The sequence below is a fragment of the Trachymyrmex cornetzi genome, unplaced genomic scaffold (genome assembly GCF_001594075.2).
Source record: "Trachymyrmex cornetzi isolate Tcor2-1 unplaced genomic scaffold, Tcor1.1 scaffold47, whole genome shotgun sequence".
NCBI classification, from domain to species: Eukaryota; Metazoa; Arthropoda; class Insecta; order Hymenoptera; family Formicidae; genus Trachymyrmex; species Trachymyrmex cornetzi.
The window spans coordinates 1,784,037-1,806,647 of NW_017299509.1; the positions used below are offsets into that span (position 1 = coordinate 1,784,037).

Sequence of the window (22,611 nt, forward strand, 5' to 3'; positions counted from 1 at the left end):
TTTTACCGTAACGTCGCGGGAACGTCAGATTTCGCAATAACTTATTTACAGTCCACAGAGACAGTCGCATCATACATGCCCGCTCATTGATGTATGATTTACGTAAAGGTATTTCGTACATTGCGGCTTTCACAAAAATGAACAGGCAACGATGTTAAATCAACGACATAATTACAATGATCTTACATGTGTCGTGTCATGTCTGATGTTGCACGCCATGTAAAACAACGACGGTAATAATAAATCTCTCTCGTTACAGCTAATCTGATATACCACCCGCAACTTAGCAGTATCTTCTTTACAAGCCATTAATAATAAATTACTTAAGTTTACGTCATATAAAACACACATATGTATGCCTGTGTATAAATAGGTTGCAATACTATCCAGTTTCTTCGAGTATGACATAAGAAATTCAATCGTATAATTTAATCGTCACGGAGATGAACAGAAGAGACGTAAAAATAAAAACTATAATCTTACAAAAATTCGCATTCTTTGTCACAGATGGATATGCAAGACAGAAATGCAAAACATTAAATACATCGTACGTATGACACATTAATAATCTGTAAAAGATACGGTATAATAATTTCAATAATCCGCATAAACACAAAGAGACAAATTTTTCTTCGATATAAATATAGATAGATATACATACAATGTATATATGTATATATCTCGCCTTTTATTTCCTATCCTTTCTCTGATTTCTAAATATTGTGGTACAATAGACTGCCAAATTTATTATAGCATGCGCAGTGTGGCCCCTCGCATAAGAGTGTAAGAGATATTTTCTTTTTCCTGATACTATATCGTAATTCTAGATTCGAATAAATTCGATCCTATGGTCGATCGGTCGTGCACTTTTTTTACGCCGAAGTGACTGACATAAAAAAATATATCCAGCCACCTTCTCCATCCGGATGAATAGCTATAAAATTACATCTCTCCATACGTGTATATAGACGTTCAGAATCTCTAAGTCACACTTTCCTCGTATCAGTAATGTAGATTTCATCAACATCGATAAGTTTCATAAATCTTATCGATTACGCTAATTCTTCTAGATTTAATTTTCTACAGTTTCATGGCCACATAAAATTATTCACTCATAAATTTACAGACAACTTTCTTTCCTTTATCTCAATGGACAGAGATGAATGTTTCTCAGCAATCCTTTTACAATGTCATTGTAACATAAATTGTTTTTTAATATTTATTTTTATTTTAATGAGGACAACAAAATTTTTCATATCGTAGGATTTCACAGATGTTATAAGTGGTTATATTTGCAACGTTTTATCCGTTGGTTAGTTAGAAACGTAATATAGAATTAATAATGTTATAGTGCGTAGGTCAATGTTATATACAATTTCATCGATAAAATTAATGATAAAAGTTCTGATTAGAAATTTTATAGTCAATACTTCTTCTTTTGCTCCCTAAGTAAAGATCTCTTTAGGATCTATCTTTTTAGAACTTTTGTCTTTACAATATATTGTGCAATGCTTTCTGTATCTCTGCATTATAATATTATTCATTGTACATCGGATTCTCTCTCTCTAGTCAGATAACGGAACATCTGTAAACTTCTACGATATTAAGTTACGATAAAATGTGCCATTAAATATTCATAATCAATATAAATATATATCTCCGGGATATATACGTACGTGTATATATATGCGATTGAAATTATATCATGTATGACTTGTGTAATATTGTTTATACTTGTGCAATACGCGTTTAAATTCAAATACATAAATGTAGATAGATTATTTATGCATAAACGTTAATGAATTGAGCATTACGAATATATATGTGTGTGTGTGTATGTGTGTGTGTGTATATATATATATATATATATACACATACATACATACATACATACATACATACACACACACATACATACACAAGTATACCTCTCTACATATTTATACACGCGTAATGTATGTAATTAGTGTGTGTATATATATATATATAAAATTATTGAATAACATATCCAAATAAGGTACACTTTCGCGATTTAATCATAAACTCTAAGAGACAATAGTATAATTGATACAATGATAATCGCAATCAATAAAACATCTTTTAACAGCGTATCTATAAAGATTTATAAAAACCAATTGCGTAAAATTGTATACTTAATACGAATAAAAATAATAGAAAATATAAAGAACGTAACAAAAGTTATATTTACATACTGATCATTAATCAGATAATGGAAGCACTTTAATTTATTTTCACATTTATCCTGAATTATCTGTTTAAACAACTAACTCGTCATTATGCCATGGATGCCTGCGTGACTTTATAAATTAGAAAACAAGTTATAAATCGAGTTATAAAATGGTATACAAAGTATATAATAATACATCAACATTGCGCGTATCAAGGCCATTTTCTAAATATCTTAACTAAATTGTCTCTAACAATTCGAACTGTTCGTTAAAATAGAACATCTTTCTTTGTACGACGGGGGTATATAATGGATATACCCATTAAGAAAGAACATTCACTTAATCTCGATCAACAATTTCAAAACATATAGTCCAGTCTTAAATAATGTCAGTATTAAAATTATTGGTTGTGCTTTCATATAGTATATCTTTTGATACACAAGCATAATAAGATATTGGCGGCAAATAAATCGATCGTCTACAATGGCAGAGTAGGAAAGAGAAAATTATATAAAATCCGGTATGACTGATGAATATGGATCAAAATTCATAATCCTAAATATCTCAGGATCAAACATACAAAATATCTATGCGATAATGCACTTAAATTAATTGTCCTGCAAAAAATAATACAAAACTATATTTTAAATATAATTACTCTATCTCCTGTATGTACTTTTTAATTATTATATTTGAATGAGCGCAAGCGTGACATGGCAGACAGCGCACTAATTTATAATGGCAGAGATTCCTGATTCGATCCTGGTAAGAACCAAAATATTTACGCTCGTGTCTTCTCAAAAATTGAATAATCAATATACGTGGTACTTGCGTACCACAAGCATAGAGAGAGGTATAAGATTGAGATTAAAAATTGAAATTTGACCAATGAGGACAAAGGAATTTTAGCTCCTATTGTTTCGATTGGTCAAATTTCAATCTTTCAATCTTCAATGCGTAGTCTGAGTCTGACCTAACACAGGCCAAAAGTTTAATGCAAGAGAAAAGAGAATATTAAATGGAGACCTGTACCAAGCAATTCAATGAGTCACGTTATGGATCATAATTCAGAACGTTGAATTCAAAGCACCTGGTCTGATCATCTAAACAAACAAGATAAAAAACAGACCTTTTATAAGTATTATTGTATGTATATATACGTAATGATACTTTACTCATTAAATATTCATTTTTTTTTGCAGAAAAAACACTGAACAAACCTAATGATTCTTGACTTTGACATGTGGCATAAGGATACATATTGTTACCATAATTGATCATTTAGTGTTTGAATAAAAAAAAATGAATGAGAATGAATTAAATCATTTTTTTCTACTTTTTATTGTACAGACGGTGATAGATATGCCTTAACACATTAGCGTACTCTGAATGTATCCCAATACTCGTACAATTTCAGATGTTAAGGCATACCTGCCACCGTCTGTACCACATTTTCATGCATACTTGTAACAAGCACAAAGTCAAGAACCATTAGGTTTGCCTATTCATTCATATAATCAAAGAAAAATAGAACCCGGAGTTTTGGTCGAGTAATTATTTATTTTGCTTGTATCAACAAATATTAGTTAAATACTGAATTCCTGAATAATTTCTTGGATAATTTACATTACATTATATAAAATTTTTTTATTAATTAACTGTTCCGTTAAAGTCGAAAACGATAGAATTTAACTTTTTAGTTAGACTATTAACTATATACGATCCTATCTAGACAATCTGAAGTACGAGGGGCGTTTGAAAAATTTTGAGCCTAACATAAAAACAAGTATTTTTTTGATCAATTTCAGTTTTATTTTTCAACTCCTTTTAAGTCGATACACTTTTCCCAGTGATGCTCCTCTTTAATCCATCCAAATAATAGTTGCTGTTTTACTCTGCAAAATAGGCTTCTACGGATGCGATAACCTGTTCGATAATTTCTGTCCTCCGAACCAAACTTTAAGTCTAGGAAACAGAAAAAAGTCGCTGAGAGCGATTCAGGTCTGGTGAATACAGTGAGTCAATCAATTCGAACTGGAATTCGTAAATTTTTACCACAGCGATCGTCAAAGTGTGAGATGGTATTTTGATGGAATAGCACTTTCTTTTTCTTCAAATGCGGCCGTTTTTTCGCAATTTCTACCTTCAGCTTATCAATTAATGATGCGTAGATAGTTGATGAACACAACTCCATGATTATTCCAAAAAACAGTCGTCATCATCTTCCGATTTCCGATATATAAAGAAACAAAGTTATATCTTATATAAAGACTTTTCGGTAAATAAAGAAACAAAGGAAAATACGACCATCATCATCGGTCGATAAAGCGATTCAAAATAGCTACAATTTTCACAGGTATCTTTCAAAGCATGTATGTACGATTGTAGTACCAGAATAGTTTTAACGAGTAATGTCATTTTCATATTGAGGCTTAAAACTTTTCAAACGAGCTATATACAACTGCAATATTCAACGCTGCTGATAGAATTTAAGCGTATTATCGCATATATAGACATGTCTGCATTTATCGACTTGTATTAGTCTATGTATAAGTTGTCTCTCTCTCCCCGAGATATTTAGATTTTTTTTTAAATCCTCTTCCCCATATATACTTTCTTTCTTTTTTTTTATTCATTCTATAATTCTACTTTTAATTATGTGTCATGAACGGCTTCACACGCGTAAGCACGAATATTTACATAATCTATATTAATCTCTTTTACACGTCATGCGTCGAAAAAATACAGCAAGTACGAAATCAGCTCAAAATGGGAAACCGATTTTTTCCCTTACGATCGCAAATGGCAGTAACGTCGCGCAAAATGAATTCGTTATTCTTATTACAATTACGCACGCCTACATAATCGATGGCAGTATAAGTTCCGAGTAGTTTCCGCGTCGTGTTCGTACTACTTCGTCATTTCTCGCACCTATTTACATGCAAAATATGCATAATTACTTTGCGCTAAAATTTCCTATTGCATCCATCGCGCGAATGCATTCATTATTAACTCGACGCGTCGTCGGTCACTTACACGGCGCGTTTACTACAACACGTTAATTAATGGCCCATTAAGTTTACAATAGCTGTACGTACATTACATTGCACAGCTCGAGATACAGTATGCGCGTACATGCACCAATCGCTTTGCAGTCGATGATATCCCAGAGAGAATTAACGATAAATACCCGCGGATACATACCGTTAGCGGGAATAATCCTAATCTGAATATGTCGTGTAAATACTTACACAAAAGGCCAAGTTATATACAAGTTTCTAACACTAGGCGACTTTGTGTCGGGTCTCAGAAAGCTTCCACAAAACTAGCCGGAAATAGTCCCGTGCGACCGGTACGCTGTTGCATACCTTTGTACCATCCGTCGTCGCGCTTCTTCTGCACGTATATAATGTCCCCTACACGAAGCTCCAGCTCGAACTCGCTATTAGGTGGATACGGTACGATACAACGGAATCTGTATCCCGTGCTGAAATTGAACATAGTTATCATGAAATAACAAGGACTGTTATAATCTTGTGACTAACGGGCGAAAGTTAACGAGGGCAGTTAAACTAGAGCATTTGAGGGACAAAATTATACGTACCGATCGCGAGACGATTGCTGCTTCATTTGCTTTCCCATTCCAGCATCTAGCGAATTACTCTTGCGATGATGATTTCCAACGGTCGCGCATTGCACCATTGCACCAGATTCATTGGATCTAGGTAGGAATAAAGAGTCAATGTGTAATAAAACTATCATTACAATAAATTGCGATGGCAATTTATATTATATAAATATAAAATATAATACATAAAATGCTTATATGTCAGACGATTCAACATCACACAAGCATAAAAAAATAAATAAAATATATATAAATTATATATCATTTTGTACAGAAAATTATCAGCAAAGAACTATGTAACAAACATTTAATGGATTTATCACAGTTATCACATTGGGAATTTTCCAAACATGCAAAGTGTCTGCAATCACAATGTTTCTCTAACTATATAAAATAAAATTTACCTTGTGCAAAAGAGCGTGCTACAATTCTGTGATATAAGAAAAACGACTATAAACATTAATTATGCAGCTAACGTAAAATAGCTTGTATAAATGTGATCTAGATTTTTCTAAGCTTACCTTGAAATTAAATGCAGTTCTACCACGTAATAAAATATAAATACTAATATAAAGAAAAAACAACCAAGAAAATGATAAGTATATGATAGAATTCTCAAATATGTATATTAACTTACACATAGGCACATCTTCACCGTAAAAATTAAGAAATGTGACCGCTTAAAATATGAAAATATTAATTTTTTATAGGATACTTTTATCAGTAGAAATAATATAATATCCTGTACTTTCATTAAAGTAAAGTATTACACACAGTTGTGTTATTAATTGTTGTAAAATATTATATAAACAATATCGCAGCTTTTTTAATGTCATCGAAAAACGATTGTTCTTTTCATATTTAATGAATAATTATAATTTATGGCAGAAAAAAGAGTTCCGTGAATTTCGAGTCGCCGGTTCATATTTAGGATTACAAACGACTAACCTCTGCGTTACTGACACTGGTAAGGAGGGTCTCTCCTTGTATTTCAGTCTCTGTGAGGATGTGACGTGCCCTTGAACAGAGCCCGGACATAAGCGGTGTGGGCTGTTTGAAGCATTTAATTCCTGTGTCGGTACCACCTGTAGCAACTGACTTGGGCAAGACCCCGATCTGCGATTGTCAATTCGTCCCACCCATCCCGTCCCAACACAATATTAGAGAAACATTTCAAGGCGTGCAGTTTGTGTCATGCCACACAAAGCATGATAACGTTTTAAACATTTACATTATTCGTGAGTGACTACCTAAGTGGTCAGCCACTTATCTATCTACTCTATACGTGTACATAATTATTGACGATGCAACGATCATGCAACGATCTTAGCAAAAAAGAAAAAAATAGCGCTTTTATTTAAACATTTAAACTAACACTTCGACAAACATTCATACGCGCACATACAAATTGCTCAACAATCTGAGAACATGATATTCGTAGTGTACACAATAAATGCATGTATGTGTATACGAAAATTAGCGGGATTAGATGGAATACATGTAAAACAAAATCAATTATCAGAACGTGCAAATTATAAATCACCGTTCTCGACTTTTGGTAATACAGATTGTACACACATACGCATTCATAAGTCCGCGATAATTTGAATTAATCGTCTACTCACCGAACGTGCATCGGATTGGCGGAATTACCGTCGTCGAATACAGGATTATCCATTGAGTATGTAGCAGGTGGAGGCGATTTAGACTTCTTAATATTGGTCAAGCGGCGCATCAATGAAACGCATTTATCTTTCTTTTCTTTCGTCTGCAGTAAGTGGGTATATGTGAGCAATTACATTATCGGAATATGTATACAAACACTTATCACAGGAATGATACCTTTTCCGTGGTTCTGGACGCTGTCGCGGCTGCATTCGATGGTGCGATACCGCTCGCAACACGCAGAGTATTGTTCGGGCTTCTGTTCATATCGCCTGTGGAAGAGGAAGGAGCAGAGATGGTAATGCTACCGCAGCCATTGTTAGCGTTATTGATGCCAGCTGCCGGTTGTAACGATGACACGGTGATTTGTTTACCGGGGGAAGCTGAAAAGAAACGTCGTATAATTGTAGCATCAATGAAAAGCATAATCCAATGCGATTTACTTAAAGTACATACGAATATTTGCCGTCATCACCGCACTGTGACTGCGTCCAAGTGGAGCAGCGGCATTTTGATCGTTGTGTCGGGGCGGACTAGTTTCTTGATTCGGTCCCTGATTAGACTGAGCGGCGCCGTGCCAGGACGAAGACACGGTTGTCGTGGATGGGCTGATGGCACGCGGCGGTAATTCAGGCGGCGGCAGTGTACGAGGATTGTACGGTTGTGGCGCGGGACCCTTGCTTTTTGTGTACGTCACCGCCAAACGCGACTCAGTATTCGATGGGGCGTTTGATAGTGGCGAACCTTGATGTTGACTCGGTGAGTTTGGAGATCCGCGGCACAGCCCGCGTTGACATCTACTGCAAATATACCGGAAACTGTAACTTAGAAATGACCAGACTAATCCACGAGACAAAGATTAGAACGCAAATGCTTACTTGGCAGGTGCAACGTAATTTCCAGGAAAAACTCCGCACTTCTGGGTACGATTCGATGTTCCTTTGAACCATCCGTCTTGACAGCGTTCCGTTACCATGTAAATTCCACCTTTTCGTAATTCAAGCTCATCCGCTTTCTGAGGCTTGTATGGATACAACGCTACGTATGCCGCTGGCAGATGCGTCGCAGTGGATGCGCTAGTAGTAGTCTGGCCAGCAGATATATTTTGTGACGCCTGAGCAAGAACAAGATCGCTGCTGCCACTTCGTCTGTGACGAAGATTATGATCCGTGCAACTACCGCTCGTCTATAATAGAAGAAAATTTATTCAAATTTAGTATTTAAAAAATGTCAAAATACAAAAAGCAAGAGAGAATTATGAACTGATCGTGTATGTAGCTATCCATACAGAAATTTTGTTAGAAAAACATGATATGGTTCCCTTACTTGTAAGGAGGAAAATGATTCATTGCCTCCACTATTATTGGCGTTATTAGGGGCACTGTCTACCGGAGGACTAAGTATTTCAGCGCTATGTCTATGATGGGGATGTGCATGGTGACCTGTATTGACGGCAGTGAAACTATGACGTTTAACGTTATGCCTGTTGCCGACCGCGGGTGGCGACGTTGCAGGACTACCAGGACTACTCGGAGCAGTACTGGAACTGCTGGACGTGGTCGAACTGTTGGGGGTGTTTGGAGTAGTGGTTGTGGAACTTCCGCCAGACGATACGTTTGAGACAGAATCAGACACCTATAATGCAGTGTTCTATGTAATATAATATCAAAACACATGTCTCATAAAACGCATCTTATGTTAAATTAGTAAAGAGTGCTTTCTAGGAAGAAACACAAATGATATAGTGTAGTACAGTAAATCTCTCTTTATCTCTATTTAACATTAGTAAACAAGAATATAATGATTCATAACTGTATCACTTATCTCTTGCTGTCTAAATGCTTGATTAGAAATATGTACCTGCACCAATTGCGGTCGAGATTGACTAGTTGTTTGCACATTACGCGAATGATCGGTTGGTATTAACGGCGTGGTTTCTTCGTTCGTCGGAGTTGGCGGGGCTACCCTTGACGGTCCCGGCTGTACACTGATGAAAACACTAATTAATATATGTTTACTTAAAAAAAAATTGTAATTATATTAATCAATCGTTCTACTTACTTGGTCGAAAGTTTCATTAAAGCTCTAGCAACGCTGTTTAGCTCAACAAAAGCCAGCGGAAAGATACCAATTCTGTCCAAAAGTTTACCTTCTGCCCAATTTTCGTCTACTCTTCGGATAACGCTGATAACTTCTCCCTGAGGAATACATTTATTTTATACATATGAACATGCCATTGACACATTAATGGTAAATGATTATAAAAAAAAGTGATATGTGAAACTACCTTGTTAAAAGTTAAACAACCATCCTCATCGTCATTTGTCATCCTAAAATCATACAGTGCTTTACATTGAGGTACATGCGGTGTCAAAGGCGTCATCACCTGGAAATTGTGATAAAGCAAATTATGATTAATTCAAGTTTACAGTATTCAAACCAGTATAAGTCGATATTTCAAGAGACACGGATTATACCTGAACGTAAGACAAAGGAAAGACACCATGATTATTGCCACATTCCCCGAAATACCAATTGTTGTCAATCTTCTTCCGAAGAATGACTATGTCACCCTTCTTGAAACTCAAATCGCTACAAGAACAAACAATAATATTCACACAGCAAGATAAGAAAATACACAAATAAATCGTGATTGTACAACTTACAAACATCTAATGCTTACCCTGGTACTTTGGAGACATAATCGTAGATCGCTCTTCCATACGCCTGATTATGTAGATGCACCTGCTTGGCGGCAGCATTGGAATGTCGTACTGCCGGCTCGGAGGCGATGGCAGGCGCGAGATTGCCGGTGACAATAGGTGCCGGAGCAACCTGGTGACCGCCAAACAGCCGTTGGGGCGCGGCAGTGCCACCCGAGGACCTCGACGACGGTAGCGCGGACTTGGTCTGATTCTTCGGCGCGGCGTTGCGCATCCCTTCGAGGATACGCATCAGCAACACGTTCGGCGGTAGGTCGTCCACCTTGACGTCCACGAGGACACGACATTCCGGGCAACGTAGCTCGCGATGAGTACTGACGATCTCCTCCAGGCACTTCTTGCAAAACGTGTGCTGACACGGCAGTACCTTGCTGGACGTGTCGAGTCGTTCCAGGCATACCGAGCACTCCAACAAGTCGTTCAACATGCACTCGTCCATCGTGAAGCGGTCCCTCGGCCTTCCGTGCACGCCTGCACCCAGTCGGTCGATCCCTCCAGGTCCCTCGGTCGTACCTACTCCGGATTCCTCGTCGTCGCTGCTCTTAAACTCACTCTATCGAAACGTACTCCCTCCCTCATCTAACCCTCCCAATTGTTCCCTCTCACTCTTTCTCTCTTTCGTTCCTTCCTTGTCGTTGCTCCCCGCCTTCAGTCCATCTCTCTCAAACACCCACGATCCGCCGTTGCGAAAAGAAACAGACTATGGTATATAGTTGGGCTGCAGTTCCGGCACCGTACGTTACCGTCGAGCGCAGGAATTCAATTCGCTTTTACTCGTTCGTTCTCCCTCCTCCTACCCCCCTTTCTCTCTCTCTCTCTCTCTCTCTCTCTCTCTCTCTCTCTCTCTCTCTCAGTATATATAGTGTATTCCACTCTATCGTCTCTATCGGACTCTATCCGCCCTTCGCGCTCGCTCGCGGCTTGAGGGAAGGTGCGCGCCGCCCCGCGCCGCCCCGTTCAGCCCTGTTCCCCGGAATACGCACGCTCTCCTATTCGCTCGGTCAATCGACGGCTTGATTAACGACGTCTCGGCGGTCTCGGCTCTCGCATGTCGCACGGCGGCGGCACGGCCTCGGCGCGCATCGCGGCCACGGCATCGATCAATCGCGCACGTCGTCGATTCCGCTGATTCCGCTCACGGCGGGTTCGTGCACCCGCGACACCGCCGTCGTCATCCTCCACGCCGACGGCGACGTTACGGCGACGTTACCGCGACGTTACCCGAACGTTGACTCCTCCGTTCCGTCCGCGGCGTTTCCGCTTCTTTCTCTTTCTCTCTTCTTCCCTTTTCTCCCTCTCTTCCACGCGTTTTTTAAAAGTCATTCGCCTTGCACGCAGGCCGGTGTGTACTGTGTACTGGTGTGTACGCGCCCTAGTCGCCAGATGTACGCGCGCCAACTTCTTCAGCACGCTCGCGGCTCGCGCAGGCTCGCGTCGCGCGCGTGTCGCACATCTAGATATTCTCCTGCGTCATGATAATTCATTAAAAAAAATCCAAATTAAATTCTTATCGATTGATCTAACGTTGCGTAAACAATTATGTTATCTGTTTTTAATCTTACACACTTGTTACTACTAATCTCACATACTAATTTCTCATTCACACATACGGAACACTTTACTCGTATAAATACCGAACCGTCCAAGTTCCAATTGTCATTCGATTTGCTAAAAATGTACGATAGTGTTAATTACATTGTGTTTTCGATTAATAAGGTATTTTATTTTTCATTTATAATTAAATGATTTCACGTATAGCGCGCTACAGTACTTGGATTAAAAAAGAGAAATATAATGTACCGTAAATGTTGCCAAGTCTATTAGAATTTCTTATATGCGATTTTTTCAATATTTTAGCTATGATTTAGGTTTTTTTTTATATTTTCCTCTCCAAAAGTTTTATCCGGAAATTCTCCTAATTTTTTGCGCCCCAAAAAAATATTCCGGTAATACAAATTCTACTAAATTGGTAATTCAGCTACAATTTAAAGAACAGACTTATTTTCGTCTGGCCTACAATTCTTCGTAAATATATTAGTTTATTATACTTTTTGCACTTAATATGAATTTAGATATGTGATCGCGGTAGAAAAAAAAGGAGAGGAAAGATGACAAGTGCAAAAAATTCAGCTACGAAAAACAAACAACTATCTTCATTGCGCGGCAAGCGATCGAATTGGACGTTTAAACTTGAGTCCAACGTTTTCCGAACACACCTGCTCGGCGTACACGCCTCGCATCGGTTATGCATCAACAATCAACAATCCGTTCCAGATGAAAAGGAGTGGGATCCCTTCCGTCGTAGTGCAGCTGGTGGGAAAGTCAATAGCGTGCGTACTACGAACACTGGCGTAGCTTGGAGTAGATTCGAGTAGATTCGAGTAGAATAGATACGAATGCGTTCTTGACAAGAAGTGCGTGACTCAAGTCCGGAGTCGGAGTCGGAATCGACGAGAGTCGACGTTCCTCCGGTTAAGCTTTTTCTTCACGCGTTAACGACGCTGCTGTCTGTGAGTTAGATATTAAAGTGTTTACTTCTTTCTGGTAGGCATATTTGACAAATTTCTTCTGCGAGGAACCGATGGTAAAAATCATGATTATTCTTAGCGTCGATTCAACTCGCTTTGAATACTGAAGCGTTAGTTATGACACACGATCTGAAATTACGAATGAAACAGTTATCTGAATCCGCTGTTATATATACGGTTTAAGCGGCATCTGATTTTGCAACCAATCGACTGGAATTGATAAAGTACTCGTAAATTGATAAAGTAATCTGCACATTTTTATAACGGTTAACCTAAGCGTTATCACAGAAACGAATAGAATAAGTATTAGTGGACTTTGCTTAGAAGCTGAAGAAGATGTAATTTTAAAGACACGTAAAGCGATTTATAAGTTTATTAAGAAAAAAATTAGGACAGTTATGTAAAGATAATAAAACACATAGAAATCTAGGTGTTTTTATGTCGGGTAACTATATAAACTAGAGAACTTTGAAAACTGTTGTTTATTAAAGAAAAAAACTTTTCGCTGTGTTACAGAAAGTCTTTGATCATCAGGAACTTTTATTGGAGATTTTACTTTATTCACTACTGATCGTGTGCAGTTTATCTACAAAGGAAGAATGCTCGAGTTGTGTAAAAATTAAAGACTTGCTTCCAGTATATCCTTGATATATATATATATATAAAACAATAAACAATACTTAAATGACATCGTAGTTTAAGATATGCTGTCGTCAAGATGCATTGACTAGGACAATCGTAAAGATTACAGCTGACCCATTTGCTTATACCTTATCTAATAATATGGGTAAGTACACTCAACCAATACATAATACAACATTTAACGCTTTTATAATTAATTACATCACACTGAAATATTTCTTTTACATTTGCCTAGTGATGGCAGGAAACGAAAATGTGCCAGGAGCTTTGGCAGATGATCCATTATCTGCGAGACTGCAATGGCTACGTCAGCGCCGAGAAGCCTTACAAGAGAAGCTTGCTCAAAAAAATAATGAGTTGAAAAACCTGTGCATAGAGGAGGCGGAGTTAACCGGAGTTTTACCACCGGAAATACCTCTGGAGCCTGGCGAAAGTCCACCAACTTTTCATAAAAAAGTGGGCACTTCCTTTATACATCCACAAAAATTGATCCTCAAGTTGAAAACATCTGATATTGTAAGATTTTATTTTAAATGTAATGGTATAAGAATCGATGTAAATATGTTAGATTGGAGTTATTGTCTATTTACGGCACGCAGGAGGAATCTGAATTGGAGTTGGAAAAGCAAATACAGCTTGGAATTGTGGAAGCGGCGTTAGGTATTATTAACGATCCTACGGAAAGTAAGGCCACAAGACGCAAGCACAGACTCGCTTATCAGCAAAGCCAGCGAAGACTACAAGAATTGGAGACGCAGCTGAACTTTATTAGGCAGACTCGTGGTAAAACACAGCGTCCAACTCAATTGCCAGTGAACACAGGAAGTTACAATACACAACCACATTCACATATTAACGTAAAGCACAGGACAAAGAAGCCACGGCCACCTTTAGATAGTACAGGTATTGTATATATATATATATATATATGCATGTGTATGTTAGAGAAAAATTATTAAAATTACTTCTTTTATAATTTTACAAAATAACGTTTCAATTTATAACATATAATTTGTATACAACAGGAAATGAGATAACAAGTCCGAAATCTGTTGGAAGAAGTATTCTTCATGAACCTGGTATTAGTTTGAGTCCCCTGGCACCTGAGGACAAATCGAATACTTACAGCGGACATGGATACGAGGAGCAGTTAACTATACCGAGTGTTTGCAGTCATCATCATCATCACAGTGGCACATATCCCGGCGTAAGCCCTGTCGAACAATCGAACATTAAAATCGTGGAACATGATCACAATGATAATCACAACGTCTACATTTTACCCGATCAGTATCGCGCGCGTACGTATTCCCACGGAAGCGGCGGATCTCGTGGCCATTATCAGGATACCGAGAGAATGTATCGACCTTACGTGCCGAACACATATACCGAAGACGAACGTCAAATGCGCTACCTTAAATTTCAGCATATGCAGAAGCAACAACAATTGCAGGATCAGGTGCAGCAGCAAACCCACAGACTACAGTATTCAGGTTCCTTTGAATACAAGCATCTCGATAATGCGGATATCTTACGGCGAAGCGGACAGGGAACCTACGACAGAGATTTTCGCTCATCTCATTACTTGCCCATCGATTACCAGGCCTACTATAAGAACAGCGCACAATCTCAGCAAATTTTACAGAGGCGAGAGCGTGACTCGTCATTATCATCCTGCGTTAAAAACACCTCGCGGCACAGTGGTGGCAGTACATCGATCGAGGCTCCATTGCCATCCGGTTACTGGGTGCGTCACCATGATGATATTCACTGGGTGAGCACGGACGAATCTGACAGGTTCGGCAGTTTAGATCGTAGACGCCGAAATGCCCAACACAACAGTGTCAGTGAGGCGAATCTTGATACGCAATCGCGTTATCGCACGGTTGCCGTTGCGTGTACTAAAAGCTCGTCGAGCAGCAACGTCACCGCGTCTTCCCATCAGCATCACTCCGTTCATCTGCTGCCGTTATCTGAACAACAAACGCCGACGAACAACAAGATGCTGCTGCGTACACAGTCATTGGGAAGCGTAGAAACCTGGAACTCGAGTCATTTGCATGATTCGCACGATGTTAAGGATGCGTCTGCGATGGAATACATCAATAACAATCGTAAAAGTCGTCAGAAAGAGTGGTACGAAACATCGTTGGATGCAGGAGTGAGTGCGGGCTTGGATCACAATCTAATCGCCGCACGAAAAAATGTGCATTATCAATCGAGTCCACCGCTTGCTCGTATTAAAACTGCCACTAATGAGAACGCAAGAGATAATCAGACGACAGGCGGACCGCCACTGCCAATGAGCCCTGCAAACCGTCATAAGAGAGATAAGCCCGAGGAGCGGCAGCATCCAGTGCAACAGTCTCATCCTCGTTATGATCAACCCACGACCAGGTCGAAAGTATTGGAGATACCGGCCGAATCAAAGCCATCCATGGATATCTGCGATGTAGTACGACCGTTAGGCTCACCGCAAAATTGCACAGTTGTGCAGCCAGGAAAATATCAACCATATAGGGAAGTGACAAAGCCTTTCGAAATGTCGGACTTTTACAAGTACTCAACAAAATTCCGCAAGAGGAACGAAGCTGCCTCGCAGTCTCAGGTCGGTAATGGAGATTCTCCGCTCCAGGAGAATCGTCCTGCAGAAACAGGCACCGCCGATTTATCTAGGGATCCCAATTCTTATAATTTCGGATCAAACGATAATGTTACCGCTAGTCCGGTACAAAGAAGACTCTATCAGCCAGTACAGCGCATGACTTGTCAACCTTATCTCTCGTCGTTGAGATAATTGTTTGCGCTCGTGTATAATGTAGGATGTAATCATGCCTGTCACACAAATGTCTACAGAATTATTCATTCAAAGATAATAGGCTGGTCCTATCGATAAACATTTTTTTTCATTTTTTAGTTCACTGTTGCAGCATACAAACAGGGTGTCACGCTTCTTCCCTCATAACATTACGATTTCAAATCGATTAGAAAATGTATCGTTAAACATTAATGCATTTGGTAATGAGATCTGTATATATAAATATACATATATATATTCCGAAGATATAATTACACAATGTTGTTCGCATATTTTTCGTTTCTCTTTTGAGAAATCATTTATCAATCTTGACATATCTATCGAACTGTAACATAAGCATTTTTATTTTAAGAAATTTTACCATTTATATATCGCATATGTACAAGATATGTTCCAAAAGAGTAGAGAAAGGAAAAGTAAGGAATTGGAGGGATGCAAGGATTATTCAATCCTGATCTCGATTAATTAATTAATATTGGGACCTGAATAGTGCCTTTTATTAATGGAAGTATCAAGTGGATAATAATAAATTGTATTTTTAACTTACATCTTAACACGATTGAATAATTTCATTGAAAATTATTCTCCACTTGTTGACTTCTGATATAATTGTATTCATAATTGTGTTCAGCGATGTACATATTTTTTCTACAAACGAACTGCAATGAACCGTGGTTTCTTTTAGAGAAATCGTCAGATTGATAAGATATTAATGTTGGTTATTAAATACAGTTTTTTCTGGATTATATCATTAAATAATGTTGAAAATTTGCAGTTTTAGTATCCTCAGACTCTATTTTTAGAGTCTGAGGATTATTTTTATAGATTCTATCAAGAGAGAGAGTCTATTTCTTACGACTGAACATAAGATTTGAAAATATGCATTTTATATATTTTACTATAGATAGTTTGAAATAATATCTAACACTTCTATACAAGAAATGATAAAAGCGTGTGTTCTCAATCTTAGTGGATAATATCGATATGTACGTGGATGATATTTTTATATAGAAATTGTTTATATGCGCGTATATATTATATTTATATACCGCTCGGCGTATAATATTGAAAGTTAAAATAAATCTCATTAGAGATTTTATTTGTTTACCACAATGTGTTCGCCGGGAAGCAGCTTGATGTTAACTCTATGCTTGATTCGTGCGATTCACGCATTAGTCACTATAGCGCTTGTTCTGATAAGTGTTTGTATATCATATATATACAATTTGTATTATTCTCTTCCTATAAAAATGATATACGCGCTGCTACTGTATAGTGTATGCATCATCTGAAACGATTCAGATTTGATCTAAAATTGTTGGAAATACTTCAACATCACAGACATAGAAGATAAATGGCCTTATGTTAGCTGTGATTAATTATGCGTTGCGTATTGTATGCTATTTTTAAAAAAATCTTTTTGTACCGCTTTATATGATCGGTTTCGTGTCAATAAAGACGCTATTTTAATTATTCTCACTGTATATATAGCGAAAGTTTAAACAAGCGAAAAGCAACGAAAAAAAATTTTTTAATGACAGCAGCACTGAACAACTTTTAAAAAGAAATTCAAAATATATAACAGAATTATTAATATCGTAAAGCACACGTGATTGTCGTTTAAAAAAAATGGGGGAAAATAATCCAGCACGAAAGTATGGAACGAGGGAAAAGGGGTCAAAGAAAAAGATAACTATCGAAGTAGATGAAGATGATCCTTGCCTTAAAAAAAATGAGATTCACGAGGAAGAGACATTACGTACTTTTCGTGGGGAGGAATTCATACGTTCTCCTGGCAATGACCCAAGGTATATATATAATTACGGTATTCATAATTAATTCAGGGATATTTTCTTTGTTGTCAACTCTGTTTTGCAGATTTCAGCAACAAAATCAGACGCAGAGATGTTTCGTGATGTATACTGACTTTTATCGCTGTGAGCATATTTTAGGTAAAGGTTCCGAAGCATGTATTTGGTTTAAAGATGTTTTCACATCCATATGTCCAAAGGCCTGGGTGGAACAGTGGGATGAACTTAGACTTACAGGCAGATTACCTTGGCATAAATACAGAACTCAAGGCGATTTCCCCGGCAACAAATACGGCGAATAAAGAGAGAGAGAGAGAGAGAGAGAAATCAATAAAATTAAAGTTTTATATTTAAAACGAGATAATTACGATTATAAACGATCATATATATTTTGCTAATTACGAAAGCGATATACAAATTTAAAGAAAATTAAATAAAGACTATATAATATATGAAATAGGGAGGGAACATATATAATTAATTTACACTTTAGATAAGAAAAAAATATTTAACTTTTATTATACAGGTACAAGATTTATTAATATGAGGTAACTTATCGAAGTACGAAGAAAAAATTACTAATTGTCCGATGATCCATAATTGCTGGATTTCTCTTCTTTTTTTCAGTATAGTCGATAGATTCTTCTTCTATTTATCTTTACCACACTGGTTGATCTTGCAGTTTACACTTTTTTTCTTATAATTGTAAAAAATATACACTGGTAGAAATTTGATTTAAACTTTCAATAAAATACGGATACCTCTCGAGATCCCGTAGTAGCACGACGTTTTAAAATAGAGATCTTACGTAAAAATGTAAGATTTTTGCGAAACAAAACGATAATTTCGGTATTGTGCACTAGAGCCTGCCATGGATGAAGACAACTTACCGATCTTCGAGTGTTGGCTCTGCATAACATCGCAACCTGCCTATATCGATATATCTATTTCCTAGAGGATAATCGATGATACCTGTAAATACGAAATCAAAGACATTTGCTTGAAGGAGATGATTAAAACTATTTTCTGTTCTTTCTTATGTGTACACGACTCTATCTTACATTGCATGCAATATATATTGTGAACAATTAGATTTTAGAAATCCAGATATAGTCAAGGAACTAAACGCGCGAGCTTATGATATTTACGAATTGAAATATTATTATTGTATTGTAAAGTGTGTGATCCACATTGACACATTTGACGAGAAATTAGAACCACCTTACGTCATGTTGAATATGTTCGGTAGTATGTAATGTATTATTTCAGGTTTGATTTCTCGACTGGTGAATGTATTGGCAATCCTCGTCCCTGCAAATGCCCATCATTTCGTACGGACACAGAATTCCATGGGGGTTGATGTTCCTGGCGAAAAGAGTAACAGAAACCACAAAAATCCTCAAGATTTTGAGAATAGTCCACAGACAATGGATGATCGAATACCGTAATTATTTTTCAAAAAAAGGAACACTCACCTTGGTTTCTTTAAATGTGACAATATCGATACATAAGGTGCAATTTGTTTCGTCGTCGTTGTTGTATATATCGTTGTTGTATTTGTCGTCATCGTTATTGTTGTCGGCGATGGCGATGGCAGTTGCGGCGAGGCTTTTTCGTTAGTCTGTTCATTTTGTTCTGAACTTGAGGAAGCAGTCGCTGATGACTTTAGTTCTAAAGATACGGCGGGATCAGACTTATCCGTTCTACTTTCTTTTGTGTGCTCAATATTTTGTTCTGTAGAACTATTTTGGTATAACTTTGATTCAGAAGATGACGCATTATCTTGGTTAAGAGTTGTGACTTGTTCTTTGTTGCAATGATTCAATGCATTTGCTGAAGTTTTTTCTCCCCTTTCTGGTATTGATTGGCGTGGAATTACTTGCGAGAAATCCAGTGAGATTTCTGTCAATAAATTCTTATTTTGATTAGATTGCGTCAAGCAAGTAACTTTTCTCGGTCCCGTCTCAACGATTACAACTTCGTCATTCATTGGCTGTTCTTGCGACAGATTTTCCTCAATGCATATATCTTTAGATGATTCTGAGGTTTCTTTTAATGTACTAGAATAGGAATTTTCAGAAATATCATTAGTTTGAAGTCGCTTCTTCTTAGTAAACTGACGCGTATGATTAGCAACCTCCTTGAGTTTATCACTTAAAAGTTGATCTACCGCCTCTGGCAACCTAAAAGAACATTCTCTCTTTCAATAATCAAAATACACTAAAAATAGAACGTCAGAATTTCTTTCTTTATTTACATATAAGATAATCTAAATTATTAGTTATTAAATATTTACGCCACATGCATCTGTGGCTTTCATACTTGCGTACTTGTAATTTTTCCCCATGAGTCGGTTACCTAGGGTCGAACAAATTCTGGACAGTTTGAAGCACTCGCGTCGTCCAGTATTAATCTTTTGACGTGCTGTTGAAACTTTAGGGCCCATGCTGTTAACGCGATCGCGCTGCTGTTGTAACCTTTCCTCAGCTATCTTTAACTGTTCTTTAAGTTTTTTCACTTCGTTAGCCAGGGTAGTTTGTACTTCCTTCTCCAGATCCCATTGACGAAGATTCCCTGACATTTCTGCTAAATGATCTAAGATCGTATACCTATATCATATATAAATAACATAATTTAATATGAAAGCTCTATTGTGTGTCGCTCATTATTATAGTTCGTTTCTTCGCAAAATTATTATGTGTAATTACCGTTTTTCAACTAATTTATGCTCAGTTTCTCTCAAATGTCGCTCTTGTTCTGCTTCTGGAAGACTCGTCAGGGAATCCACTTTTGTTTTAACATCCTTTTTAAGTGTGTCCCAAATATCATTCGCAGTACTATTATCGTTGGCAACCGAGTCAGATTTATGAGAGCCATTGTTGCTATTATTATTGTCTGCAAGTACAGACGTTGAAGTATCACGATTAATTTCTTGCTGACATTCTGCTTTATATTGGGAAAGTGACATTGTGGTTTCCATCGTCTCCTCGTGTTCACTCGAAACCGAAGATGAATTTGAAAGTTTTACAGTAGATGCAGTAGAAAAAGTACTACTGTTACTATCTACATCATTTAGATTTTTCTCGACTAGATTTTTTGTATTGACATCAGGCTCGATCGGATTTTCACTTTGACCGATGCCTATTGTCATGTCATTTTGCAAAATGGATTTGTCGTTTATAGTGACGACTCGCTCAATTGCGTTCGGCTTCAACATTACTTGCACGTATTTACAATTTATCTCGTCTGTGCTTAACGTTCTCAAAGCAGATTTATGCTGCTGTGTGTCTGTTACGGGTTGCTTCTCACACAAATTCTCGACCGTTCTACCGTTGGCGTGACTTGAAGCGGTAACGTTAGTAATTCGAATGCTGAGATTATTCGGTATCGCTTTCTTACTGTTTTTAGTTTGCAAAAAACTTTGTGTAGAATTAGTGTGTTTAGCAATATTCACCGAAAGTTTTTTCTCAACAGACTTATGACATACATTTAATTCTGACGTGTCTCTCGTCACGTCGTCGCTTTTCTTTCCAACTTCTGTTGACGATTCTTGAGGAGGATTCTTCTCTAGCGTTTTTAAATTATCTTGGTTCTGTTTAACTTGCGCTTTCTTTTCGCATAATGACAAAGATTTTATTGGTGAGCTTGCTACGTTAGTGTTTGATAATTTATTACTGCTATTACTACTACTACTACTACTATTGTTACTTGCTACTTTTCTCTGCAGTTTCAACTTTTCGCGCTCCAAGATTTCCTGCTTCAAACGACGATACTCCTCTTGCTGTGACGCAGGAAGATGCCTCACGGCCTGCAACAAAGTAGGAAAACCTGCAGAACAAATTAAGAAAGTTCCAGCGATCAATTCTTCTTCAGTATAATAAATCTTCGAATTGCGAATCTAAACAATATTAATCTCTTTCATATAAATTACTAGCATTAAAGGATAATTAGAGGAAATATGCAATCGCCTTACCAGTGGCGTGTGCATATTAGATGAACCGTTAGCCGTTTGTGACACATCTCGCTTTGTCGCTTGCGTGGACGAACTGGATGACTTCGCTGCAGCTGCTGCAGACTGTTCTTGTTCATTTCTCACCTCACGCAGAAATTTACTCAAATTCTTTTCAAAATCGGTAGGGATCTCCTGATGCGCTTGATGCTTCTCCGCAACAGAAACGGACTCGTTTTTCTCGCCTTCGGACTCGGTATCCGTATCGGAACCCAAACTTATCACAAATCGCTGAGTGTCAGATGCATGCAACGATATTTTTGAAGCGTTAGCGTTGGACCATGCGTTTTCACTAGGCTTCGCATTGTTATCAATCTTTCGTAGATTTAGTCTCCTCTTCACAATCATATTCTGATATTTCTTAGCGTTGTTTACCACCTTCGTGCTCGTGATTGTTTTTCTCGTTATTTTTTTCGGAGGACTCTTTACCGTGTCTAGGCTGGTGCTTCTTTTCCTGCTGCCATTTTGCACCGAGATAGATGCGTCATTAATTTTCTTCTTTATTGTTTCCGATAAAGGCTTCGATGGTAATGGCTTCGACGACAACGGCTTCGACGACAACGGCTTCGACGACGACGGCTTCGACGGCGACGGCTTC

The 22,611-nt window shown here is 37.7% G+C and overlaps 4 protein-coding genes across 8 annotated transcripts in view; 2 read left to right on the forward strand and 2 right to left on the reverse strand.

Annotated features, from left to right (window-relative positions):
• Window positions 1-4,016: 4,016 nt before the first annotated feature.
• Window positions 4,017-11,559, reverse strand: POSH (SH3 domain containing ring finger posh). Of its 4 annotated transcripts, XR_001940304.1 has the most exons (14): window positions 10,166-11,559; window positions 9,960-10,074; window positions 9,770-9,868; window positions 9,544-9,680; window positions 9,343-9,469; window positions 8,809-9,117; window positions 8,361-8,668; window positions 7,939-8,282; window positions 7,660-7,865; window positions 7,443-7,585; window positions 6,766-6,933; window positions 5,794-5,910; window positions 4,245-5,676; window positions 4,017-4,154 (listed from the first exon to the last, which is right to left on the reverse strand). XR_001940304.1 is itself a non-coding variant. In XM_018513698.1 (13 exons), exons 1-13 carry the CDS (start codon window positions 10,642-10,644, stop codon window positions 5,496-5,498), a joined length of 2,730 nt encoding a protein of 909 aa, XP_018369200.1. In that variant the 5' UTR covers window positions 10,645-11,559; the 3' UTR covers window positions 4,017-5,495. The 4 variants fall into 4 exon arrangements, 3 of the variants coding, with proteins under 3 accessions (XP_018369200.1, XP_018369199.1, XP_018369201.1); XM_018513698.1 differs by having other exon boundaries at window positions 4,017-5,676; window positions 7,939-8,279; XM_018513697.1 differs by having other exon boundaries at window positions 4,017-5,676.
• A 1,045-nt stretch (window positions 11,560-12,604) lies between these two features.
• sstn (stepping stone) lies at window positions 12,605-16,328 on the forward strand. The gene is made up of 5 exons (XM_018513449.1): window positions 12,605-12,789; window positions 13,250-13,520; window positions 13,611-13,891; window positions 13,975-14,278; window positions 14,401-16,328. The coding sequence occupies exons 2-5, from the start codon at window positions 13,517-13,519 to the stop codon at window positions 16,170-16,172; spliced, it is 2,361 nt and encodes a 786-aa protein (XP_018368951.1). The 5' UTR covers window positions 12,605-12,789; window positions 13,250-13,516; the 3' UTR covers window positions 16,173-16,328.
• Window positions 16,329-17,666: 1,338 nt separating this feature from the next.
• On the forward strand, window positions 17,667-18,358 carry LOC108765033 (cytochrome c oxidase subunit 6b-1). 2 transcript variants are annotated; one of them, XM_018513505.1, is made up of 3 exons: window positions 17,667-18,001; window positions 18,072-18,130; window positions 18,205-18,301. In XM_018513505.1, the coding sequence occupies exons 1-3, from the start codon at window positions 17,823-17,825 to the stop codon at window positions 18,225-18,227; spliced, it is 261 nt and encodes an 86-aa protein (XP_018369007.1). In that variant the 5' UTR covers window positions 17,667-17,822; the 3' UTR covers window positions 18,228-18,301. The 2 variants fall into 2 exon arrangements, with proteins under 2 accessions (XP_018369007.1, XP_018369006.1); XM_018513504.1 differs by having other exon boundaries at window positions 17,672-18,001; window positions 18,072-18,358.
• A 203-nt stretch (window positions 18,359-18,561) lies between these two features.
• The window catches only part of LOC108765093 (uncharacterized), a 9,016-nt gene continuing 4,966 nt past the window's right edge, over window positions 18,562-22,611 (reverse strand). The window contains exons 3-8 of the mRNA XM_018513628.1: window positions 21,978-22,607; window positions 20,713-21,812; window positions 20,335-20,613; window positions 19,480-20,187; window positions 19,226-19,369; window positions 18,562-18,976 (exon numbers count right to left, since the gene is read on the reverse strand). Coding sequence (XP_018369130.1) covers window positions 19,270-19,369; window positions 19,480-20,187; window positions 20,335-20,613; window positions 20,713-21,812; window positions 21,978-22,607 — 2,817 coding nt within the window. The 3' untranslated portion in view covers window positions 18,562-18,976; window positions 19,226-19,269. The remainder of the gene's footprint in view (window positions 18,977-19,225; window positions 19,370-19,479; window positions 20,188-20,334; window positions 20,614-20,712; window positions 21,813-21,977; window positions 22,608-22,611) is intronic.

Excerpts from the sequence above, each read along its gene's own strand:
- sstn (XM_018513449.1), top strand. Across the intron at positions 13,892-13,974 it reads AGTTGAAAACATCTGATATT|GAGGAATCTGAATTGGAGTT; the intron begins GTAAGATTTTAT and ends TACGGCACGCAG. Across the intron at positions 14,279-14,400 it reads GCCACCTTTAGATAGTACAG|GAAATGAGATAACAAGTCCG; the intron begins GTATTGTATATA and ends TGTATACAACAG.
- LOC108765033 (XM_018513504.1), top strand. The coding sequence starts at position 17,823 with ATGGGGGAAAATAATCCAGCACGAAAGTATGGAACGAGGGAAAAGGGG. Across the intron at positions 18,002-18,071 it reads TCTCCTGGCAATGACCCAAG|ATTTCAGCAACAAAATCAGA; the intron begins GTATATATATAA and ends TCTGTTTTGCAG.
- POSH (XM_018513697.1), bottom strand. The coding sequence starts at position 10,644 with ATGGACGAGTGCATGTTGAACGACTTGTTGGAGTGCTCGGTATGCCTG. Across the intron at positions 9,869-9,959 it reads TTCCTTTGTCTTACGTTCAG|GTGATGACGCCTTTGACACC; the intron begins GTATAATCCGTG and ends CACAATTTCCAG. Across the intron at positions 7,586-7,659 it reads CGTCCAGAACCACGGAAAAG|ACGAAAGAAAAGAAAGATAA; the intron begins GTATCATTCCTG and ends CACTTACTGCAG.